The sequence below is a fragment of the Anneissia japonica genome, unplaced genomic scaffold (genome assembly GCF_011630105.1).
Source record: "Anneissia japonica isolate Jap-2015-1 unplaced genomic scaffold, ASM1163010v1 scaffold673_len1821605_cov196, whole genome shotgun sequence".
Lineage (NCBI taxonomy): Eukaryota > Metazoa > Echinodermata > Crinoidea > Comatulida > Comatulidae > Anneissia > Anneissia japonica.
Window position 1 is genome coordinate 127,394 of NW_022717449.1, and position 10,961 is coordinate 138,354.

Here is a 10,961-nt window from a genome sequence, read left to right on the forward strand (position 1 = left end):
ATACATGTTGAAAAGGAAAATTAAATTAAAATTAACAAAGACATTAAATTTGCAAAGTAAAACTGAATATTGTATATGGAAAGGTAGTGTAAAATTACCACGTAAATAAACTTAACGTTATTATAAATCAGTCAATTAGTTAATTAATTATTACCACTGTCATGAAGTCATCAATATTTGGGGGTTTTTTACGAATAAAGAATGAGAATAAGATTCCTGAAGAACAACAGGAATCAATCTTGCCAATTAAAGATGTACATGTTCCCAAAAAAATTTTTTTTTTTTTTTTTTTTTTTTTTTTTGCATGAGACAATACATTTTTTAAAAAAGCATTTCTGTTATTCACAAGTTTGATTGAAATGAAATATGAAATTTATATATTATTTAATAATAAGATAAAAGTTAAGAACATGCCAGAAAGAAGTACATTAACTGAACTATATATATATATATATATTTGCAAGAGTTCATAAATTCATATGATGTGTAACACTATCGGTCTTTATGACAGCTTGCTATATAACTAAACAGAATTATGGAGCAGTTTTTATCACATAAAATCTAGTTTGCATTCAATACCAACAAACTGTACAGGAATATCTTCCCTTACAAGCACATAAGTCATAAACCCGCTTAATATTGCAGCTATTCAGTGACCATGTTTTGCTAAGAGGTGAGAGTTTCCTTGTCTGTGATGTGTTTGGTGATGAATTAACACACTTTTTTCTGACCTGCACTAAGCGTCAGTGATTTTCAACAATTATAATGAGTTTGTCACAATTCTGCCCGCCGCCCAGAGGTTACTCATCCATGTTCTGTCGTCTTTCTGAGTAACATCTGATTTAATGAAATATTTCTTAAGCAAATTCACAATTAGGGCTCTGACAATTGATTGTGCTTTTACAGAATAAGAAATGTTTTATTTATTTATCAATGTAATTTTTCAATTTTAATATTTGTAGCTTAACCAATTAAGTGATGGAAATTGTTACAATGTTAGGAAAGAAAGAGTGCAGTAGACATACACAAAATTGAATAACTTATTTAGAAAAGAATAATCTCATGGAAATCAATGCAAATTAATATATATTTACAAATTTGCACTACTAAATAGTTTAATTAAATTGGAAATAAACTTAGACATGTATAAAAATGTAATTCTATTCAATTAACTTTACAATATTCACAAATATGGTTTAAATCTGAATCTGTAAATATTTGAATTTATTCTCATTGTTTCTTATATTTCATTTCAAATATTTATCATATATATTTTCTTTAGCAATTAGATTTTCTTTAGCAAAAAGATTTTTTTTTGTTTTTTATTACATTTTTAAATTCATTCTCTTTATCCATTATTCTGTAGATTTTTTATAATTATTGGTTTTTATAGAGACTATTTGGAATTCCCTTTCTTTACTTCTAATGATTTTAAAATGTAAGATTCATGTAATTTCCTGCAACATTTACAATTAAAACTAATATTCAGTTTACACAAAAATAATGTATGAAATTAAACTACTTAACTATATTCAAAGAAAGTGCTTATATTCATGTGAAATCCTTCAAAATTAAATTGGTACATTTCCTCTTTTTGAATCATCATGAATGGGAAATTATAACACAAGCATTTGAAAACCATTTCATAATCAAGTATCCTAGTGATTCAAAATATAACGTGTTATAGAAAAATACTAATGCACCAAAGCATTCATGTGTCTCCATCGATCGCGAGCAGTTGAGGCGCTGGGTCATGAGCGAGATTGTGTTAGATAAAAAATTGGCAAAATTGCATTCGCTACCGCTTTTGAGGCAACCAGAAATCAGTTTCTATCACATCCCCAATTGGTTGCAGACATAGCAGATCGCATTGCGTTTGTACATTTCGTCTCGAGAATATATTACAGAGTGTATCATGTTTCCTCGCACTTTGCTTCCGGTTTTACTGCTCAATTCTTCCATTTTTTAATATTATTATTATTTTATTTATTTATTTAATTTTATTTTTATTACTATTTCTTGTATTTTTGTCTTGTTCTTTCATTTCTTGTCTTCCACTAATTCTAATCTCGGGTTCTGCCCAAATCTCAGATCAAGTCGTTGATTTCTTCCCCGGTCCAACAGGCCCGAGGGCCAGATCCAGTTGAAGTTGGCATGGATATTTAGGGATATTTAACAGAAAAATAACATACAACAGCCAAAACCGCAATGATTGTGACAATGGCGTTCTTAACATTTGCACGAACAAGCTAGCTACTTTGACCCCGGAGAGGTGCTTGTATCTGATTGGCTTTTACTCAAAAGAGGTCACAGCTTACTGGTGACCCACTTGCAAACAGCTGTTTATATGGGTCGAGAGCGAGCTACATCGAGATCGGTTTGTCGTGGGTTACCCGCGACTGGTTATTCACATGAAGCCAGGCTCACGAGCCGATCGTCCACTCGCAAGCAACCTAAGGCATGTGAACACTGTATATGTTGCTGGCATCTTGGGTTAACATCTTGTAAACCTTCAGGTTTTGTTTTTGTACAATATACATAGACTCCTTAAACATCGATCAATTTTTCATTTGTATAAATACTCTAAACCTTGCATTTGCATATTTAGGAGTCTACAAAGTTGGGAGGGGGGGAGGAGAAGGTGCAATTAGAAAAAAAAGGTAGGGTACTAGCTGGGGGAATAATATGAAATGAGATGATTAAATACTTGAATGTAATTTCTTTTTCTAAAGGAAGCTTTCATAGTGGGGGTGTGATGCAAACTTTCTTCTTATACCATACTAGGTTTTCCGAGTGGTTATTGCGATACCCAATTCCACCCAATCGCAATCCACAATTGTGTGTGAAAGCTCACCAATAGTAGTTGATAAGTAATCAAGGCCTTTAGTAATATCGCAATTGTTACCCATTGCGATTAGTTGCTACAACCTATTACTTCCGATTACAACGGAATCCGATCGCAACAAATTCCAGAGGCACTGATTGGCTGAGGTCAGTCAACATAGGTCTAGCCATCGGAGGCCTTGTACCATTTGACATCCCATTCCAATATAAAGTTTTTTGTGTCAGATTTGGTCTGAATGAGCTCGTTGGTTCAGATTGGGAGTAATCAGTTTTGGAATACCACCAATTACATTGCAACCGGAATCTAGTCGATTAGGGTATAGCTCTGATACTGCCTCTCCTTTTTGTGCCTTGCATAGGTTTTCTTAACATTCTGTTTTATTCCGTTATTTCTGCTTTATGCTGTCTATTTATCGTGGTTCTAACAAATGCTGTGTGTCCTTTATCCTTTATGAGGACTGTATTGTTCAATTTGTCTTATTTTCATTTGACTGGTTCATAAAATAGACTTTGTCAACAAAATTAACGTAACCAGAGTGTGTTAATCAGTGTTAAGTTATCCACGTGTGACCAAAACTAACATGGCCGATTAGTGAGTTTAGCAACAAAATTTTCATTAATATAATTTAGATTAAATTTCAGAAAATAATATTATAATATTTGCCCACATGAAGTCAAAAAATAATTGTAGGCTAACAGAATTCAAAAACTGGATGAAAACATTTTGTCATGGAAAACCCATACTGTAACAATCTGAAGCAACCTTGATGACGCAGCGTGTATCGCGGTAACTATGCAGCCATTTTGCATTGTCGAGTATTTACCAGTTTTTTATTCGACTGGTCGCCTTCATTAAGTAGGATTTTACTACTGCGCAGGTGGGGGGGGGCGTGGTTTAACAAACAACGACCAGTCAAACACGACCAATATTAGGGATTGTCAATCAAAATAATGTTATTTGGATAGACAAATTATTTTTTTTAATTTTTGATCCTCTTTGTAGAGTCAGACAATGCTGCGGGGGGATTCCCCCTCTCCTATTATATTTAATACAAATAATTATAAGACGTAGGTTTGCGCATACACGTAATGAATGAATTAATAATGTCAACTTACAATCAGCTTAATTTGATAACCTAGAGGGATGTTCTGACAGGTTAATGATAATCAGTTGTGATTAATAATAGATATATCGTGATAAAATATTTTTTTTTATAACAATGCTCTTGTGCTGCCTCCTAAGTTTAAAACGTTATGCTCCAGCCATTTTTAAATGATGTGGAAACTTGTTGGTTGTATGTGACAAGTATAATTTATTAATCTTTGATTGCTTTGTAGTTTTTAATCATAAAAGCAATCTCCGACTGATCGTATGACCTAGTCAAATGAACTTTGCAAAATGGTGTTGGAAATCATGTCACCTCGTTCTCTGAACTTACAACTTTACCCCCCATTTACGACCCACTTGATTGAATCTACAAGAGCAGTCGTGCACATATTAAGATGTTTGTTAATACTGCTGGTTAGAGAGGATCATGAGCTAAGGTTGTTATTAATTTTGAGAATTACTTTTTTTTTGTCACTTAGCTGCCTCCTAACTAAGCTATCTGACTCTGGAGAGCAGTTCTCTGCCTTGCAAGTAGGTCAGGTACCTGCCTTGTAACTCAACTACTTACCTCGCAACCCCACATGCTACACAATCTTGCCTCAAGCATCTTAACTACCTGCCTTACAAGTAGCTCAACTTCCTGCCTCGCACAAGCACCCCATGCTACAGTACTTTACCTCTCAAGCATCTTTAACCACCTGCTTTGCAAAGACTACAACTAGGCAACAGGGGCCCCGGACTTACACCCCCACCAGTCTTTCGCTCCTGGGATTCGCTGGCTTTTACCTGAAATGTTCATACAGTACTCAATCACCACTTCCACCTCCTCATACAGATTTTAGATGTAGGAAAATCCTTACACCACCACTTGATGAACAGAAAAACTAAATTTCAAAATTTAAATATCCACATCTGCACTGACCTCTGGTGTTTGCAAAGTAGAATACAGACCTACAAATACCCTTCCCACCTGTTTCTCATTTAAAACCGATAATTGTTCTAAAACATTTGCAATATGTCTACATACTGTAGCCTATATTTTAATGAAAAATGAGTATGTAGATATGAAAGCCAATCAGAATGAAGTTATCGGGATGCTTACATTTATCAATTTTTTTTTATTAATGTTAATCGAACATGGTCTAAAGCTGATTATTTGGAACTATCAAAGTCATTTGGTATTTCTCTGTAGGGCTTATATATATTTATCTGCTTTCACTGGACTTAATGAACTTAATTTAAATCCCTTGTTATTACTACTATCTCATAATTGTTTTAAACAGATATCTATAATCAATTTGGCAAGGTTTTCTTTAAAAGTAGGTCTATTCCACATAATTTGCAATTAGAGAAAGGTAATAGTTGTGTACGAGAAGTTCCTACATTAACTTCTTAGGTGTGTTAGCTGCCACGAAATGTTATTATCGGAGATCAGAACGATTTAGATATGTCGCTTTAAATGACTACCATTGGAAGATTAGATAGCTGTAGACAGTGTTGGAATGAAGAGATGAAAACGAGATGATCGTCAATGACAAGCAGGGTTCTTCAGACGGCTCAACTCTAAGCAGACAACACGTTGCAACACAATTCAGTTACAAACGTGTAGAAGATTAGGGAATTCAAGGTGTTATGTTAGATGACTAGTTGTAATTAGAGGAGGTTAAGAGATAGACAGAGTGATAATGCAAGGATTAAACGGGATGAAAATGCGAGTTGTGAGATGCGTAAGGAGTTGAGTCAATGAGCGAATGTCAGTTTAAGATGTACTTCAACGTGTAAATCAAGAAAAATACTTGTATTTCCAGCCATCAAGGTGATATTTGAGGATGACCGCTTTAGTAATATGATTTTATTAGCACAAAATAACATTTGAGCAATAGGATTATAAGGATATTGCAGAATGCACTGAAAGATCCCATCTTCCTCACTTGACTGTCTCTGTGTTGTTAGTTGGTTTAGAGAATATGTTTTGGAGAAACGAGTTTATTGGGTTCAAAGGTATATGATCAGATGCACCAGTTTATCAAGTAAATTTTCAATAACAATAATATGAATTAAGCCTATTAAAGGTATATTATATTATATCGTATTGTATTTTCGGTTAGATGATTTATGCAAGCAATTTAAGAACTGTTTATTATATGCATCTCAGTGTGGTAGATTCAAGGAGGCCCACCGGCCTGGGCCCCCTAAATTTGTTAAAATTATTTTTTTAAATGGAGAAAAAGAAAATTTATGTCAGAGTATAATTTCTGGCCATCTAGTTGCCATAATCATAAATTTTCCATCTCAGCCCTAACCATGGTGGGGCTGACGTGAGGTGGTCAAGACCCGTCATCTGAGAAAGTCCCCCTGGGCCCCCTCTATTTAGAAGTCCTGGATCCACCACTACATCTATATCTGTTTATTGGCAAGAAAAATATTTTCTTAATTTTAATTATCAATTGAAAGGTAATAACATACAAAGTAGGCTGTTTAAATATTTAGTTTATTAGCTCAAAATTTATATATATTTTATATTATTTATTTATATTTAATTGTGAACTTAAAGTCAGGCTCCAGAGGAACAAATTTTTTTTGCTATGTTGTAGAACTGATTTTTCTAAGACAAAAAAAAGTTGTTTGACGAAAATCTGGGGAAAGGTGAATGAGATACAGATTTTTGAATATTTAAAAACTGGGGGAATAAGGTGTAAAAATGGGCAGTTACGCCCCTTTTTTCCCCCCAGTTTTTAAATATTCAAAAATCTGTATCTCATTCACCGTTCCCCAGTTTTTCGTCAAACAACTTTTTTCGGTCTTAGAAAAATCAGTTCTACAACATATCAAATTTTTTTTTTCCTCCGGAGCCTGAAACCGCGCACCAACTGCACTCGACGGTTGTCGGCTGAGGTAACTCTTCAGTGGAGAACGCAAGGCGTACAGTGGATCGTATTTAATGACAATTCGTTCAGACTGCCACCAACGATCAGCAAGTGGCGTTGCTTTTAACGTTCACAGGGAGCAGAGTTGCATTCGTAGTAGCTTACGACTCAGTGAGTGCCAGCCTTTAGCAACAAAAGTGAGATAGACCAGCACTTTTGAGGTAATCTTTAGTAGGGATTTTGACGCTCAATATTTCCCTTGAAATACTATACAAGAATCCAGGGCCATTTGCTTAGATCCCTAAACGTGTACAGTATATACTTTTTTTTTTTACAGTGCTCAGTTGTCAGAATCGTTTGTGATTGATTTCTCCATCTTTCTTAAGAATATCTTATAAAATAATTTCTAAACCATATCAAACTTATTTAAATTTTATACTTGTTTTTTAGAGTGCCACGGTTGGCCAGAAGAGTTCTCCGAGTCAGAGGTCGACGATATCAGTGATACAGAAACGATGTCATCATCTTATAGCAGAGAGAGTACTCAAAGCGAAATGCAGGTACTGAATGTAGAAAGAAATATAACTAGGTTGGGGGTCACTGAGTCAAGAAGCATCTCAACAGCTTTTGAATTGAAGTCAAATTTTACAATTTCAAAATGATTATTAAGAAATTTTTTTCACATTTTTAATAATAATAATAAACAGGCATTTATAATGCGCCGGTATCCGTCGAAGACGCTCATGTTTCATTGACAAGTCTGAGCTATAGGCCAAGATAAATAACCAAACAAAATAAATGAAAAACTTACTGAGTGTAGATAGAAATATAACTAGGTTAGAGGTCACTGAGTCAAGAAGCATCTCAACAGCTTTTGAATTGAAGTCAAATTTTACAATTTTTTTTTCCAAATGATTACTAAGAATTTTTTTTCACATTTTTAATAATAATAATAATAAACCTGCATTTATAATGCGCCGGTATCCGTCGAAGACGCTCATGGCTCTTTGACAAGTCTGAGCTATAGACCAAGATAAAAAACCAAACAAAATAAATGAAAAACTTAAAAAATAAATGCAAATGCCAAAACAATAGTGATAATTGGCACAGAAAAAACCGAAGATGACCAAGTGGACAGCGTCGCTATCACACAGGCACACGTTAAAAAATTCAGTTGCTACTATTAGATACTAATGATATTCATATGACTCATTAGGTTTAATTTTATATTATATTTCTCACTGATCTCAAAATACAAAAATTGTTTAAATATATTAATGTAAATAATATAAAAATAAAGAAATTGAATGGTAGAAGCGAGGGTGAGCCAATGGCCCACTTCATCAGTAAAGCTTACATTACCGATCATGGGCTTCACGTTTTGTTGGATGTGGGTGGTGGATGTGCGTTCTACCCACAGTCACAGGCAGGGTTTTCTACTTGACCTTTTTGGAATACTTTGTAAAGCTATATTTACGCTAGACACGATAACAACGCGATCAAAATGCGCTCAGTGTTAAAGTATATAAACGGCGCAATTATATGTCGTCGTGTCGTAATCGTTTCTAGTGTAAATGTAGTTTTATACACACTATTATTTTGTGCTTACTTTGTTACCACAAGAACGCAAGACCAATGGGCACTGCAGCCTATGTCACGTGACCTGCAAAAGTAGTGTAATGTTCCATTTCATTTATTTATTTGACCATATAAGCATAAAAAAAGCATAAATACAAGATAAAACATAACCATGGTAAGAGACAGCTGAAGCAAGTAAATTACTCAAGAGTGTCAGCTTCCCTGCATCTTGACCACAAAAACTACAGACTGGCTTTGCCTGCACAGGCAGTTGCTGAATGTGGAATGCTTATCCACATGTAAAATGTACACTGCTGGTGTTCATTACTGTATATTGTTTACACCTATTTGTACATTCTGCAAACTACTTTGGCTTGTACTTGCCTTCAAATATTATGTTTCTGGTTCCAATAACATTATTCTTCCAATAAACCCTCCACAGTATATTGAAAACATAGTTTAAAATTTGATTGACAATAATTAATTGATTCCTTTCATTCTCTAGACAATATTCAAGCAAGATGATGAGTGTGGCCAAGATTTAATACCAGCTCCTAAAACTAACCTAGGGCGGCAGAAGACGGTTTTAAGCCTTGCAGAGTTTTACGCCCCTACACCAGGCCCTGTTCCACCATTACTAAGAAGCATACCACATAGTTGTGAAAGTCCTAATCAAAACTTTAAAAAATCTGAGGACAGTGAGGAAGAAACGGTATTTCTCAATGCCGGTGATATCTTGGAATACCAAAGTGCAAGGCATTCAGTCATGATAGACAACACGAGCTGTTCAGACATGGTAGAAAGCATCATTATTGACAAGCCTGACAATTTGGAAGAATGTACGAATGTTGACGTGCTAAAATCAAACAGACCATCCCCGAGACAGTTAAGGAAACCAGTTCTTAGGCCTAAGCCACCGCTTATGTCACGTTCACAGACCTTTGCAGAAACAGTAAGTAACAGAGAGGTAAAGCAGTCACCAGTTCATGTAAGCAGGTCAGGTGTGGTTGACTTTAACTATGTAGATAGCTTTAGGTCATCTAAGAAAGCTGCAAAAAAGCCCGAACTAGGCTTAGCGATGGTTCATCTCCAAGGAAATGCAAAAGGAGACGTCATAAGTCTGCGTAATCATCCAGCTATGCATCAGCCTCCGAAGTTAACAAAGGCTCATACCATATATGGACGATATAAAATGTCACAACGTGCTGGATCTCATGGCGTTAAAAAAAATTCTCCAATATTTGACCGTCAAAAGTTTACCTCTGACCCAAAACCAAGTCAGCAAGTGAAGAAAGCTTCTCAGTCAGGCTCATTTTTTGAACTTTCACCTCAAGCGTCGAGGACTGGTAAGGCCTTCATGCCGAGAAAGCCACTGAGTTTGACTAGGAAACCTGTATTCTCTTCTGCTTCTTCATGGAAATCCCGTACAAAACCTGGAACATGGGTAGTTGGTGAAGCAGTGAGAAAAAAAGAAGACAAAAACTGAAAAAAAAAAACAAATGAAATACCGTAATTATTCGATTAATCGCCCCAAGGCGTTTATTGCCGGGACAGGGTATTTGTTGGGGGGGGTGTTTTTTCGAGGGAGGCGTTTATTCGTGGGAGGTGTTTATATTTTTTTTGCTGTAAAATGGATATATTTGTGCTCAAATAAACGCCCCTTCATTTTACTGTAAACATGCAACTACAACCCATAATTATGGTCAAAATGTTATGCGTTATCATAAATACCTAAAAATCATTTCATCGAAAAAAAATGTAATTTTACTTAAGTAGAACATGAATAGAATGTGTTGAGAATGATGTCGCTTCCATTAGATTTGTTTACTGTCATTTGTGGGGGAATTTATTTGAAGAAGAAATAAACTCCTCGGGGCATTTATTCGAGGGAGGCGTTTATTCCAAATGAGGCTCAAGGGGGACATTTATTCGAGGGGGCGTTTATTCAAAGAGGGGCGTTTATTCAAATAACTATGGTATGTAATTTTAGAAACTGTCTGTGTTGAGACACCTGAACAAATAAATTTTATATTTTGATAGCTTGCTCTCTATGATTTGAGTAAATTGTTAGCTTTGAATTGAAAATTAGAATGATAAAAAATATTTCCTTTACCAAATTACGTAAATAATTCTGCTCTTCTTTGAATAGACCCAGAAGTAAATCAGCAAAATCTAAAATACATTGTTTTAACCTGTACCTTATTGTTAGTTGATAACTTATTTGAACTTAAATTCAAACAATTCCATCTGGTTTCTATGCTAAAATAGGTAAGTAGAACAAAGCTTTTAAGTGACACCAAATGTGTGTTTAAATGACGGGTCAAAAACGTCACATAAAATGCATACTAATTTGGTTTACTTCACAAATTGTTCTACTTATTTATTTGGTCTTTTTAAATGCAAATATATAAATACACACACACATATATATATATATATATATATATATATATATATATATATATATATATATATATATACATATTATATATATACAAATATATATATACACAGAGGCGTATATATAATTATACATATATATATATATATATATATATATATAT

The 10,961-nt window shown here is 34.5% G+C and overlaps 1 protein-coding gene across 2 annotated transcripts in view; it reads left to right on the plus strand.

The window, feature by feature from the left end:
- The window catches only part of LOC117110299, a 45,273-nt gene extending 34,449 nt beyond the window's left edge, over positions 1-10,824 (plus strand). For both annotated transcript variants that reach the window (XM_033252952.1, XM_033252951.1), the window contains exons 4-5: positions 7,270-7,379; positions 8,903-10,824. In XM_033252952.1, the coding sequence (XP_033108843.1) occupies positions 7,270-7,379; positions 8,903-9,883 (1,091 nt within the window). In that variant the 3' untranslated portion in view covers positions 9,884-10,824. The remainder of the gene's footprint in view (positions 1-7,269; positions 7,380-8,902) is intronic.
- The last annotated feature ends 137 nt before the right edge of the window (positions 10,825-10,961 follow it).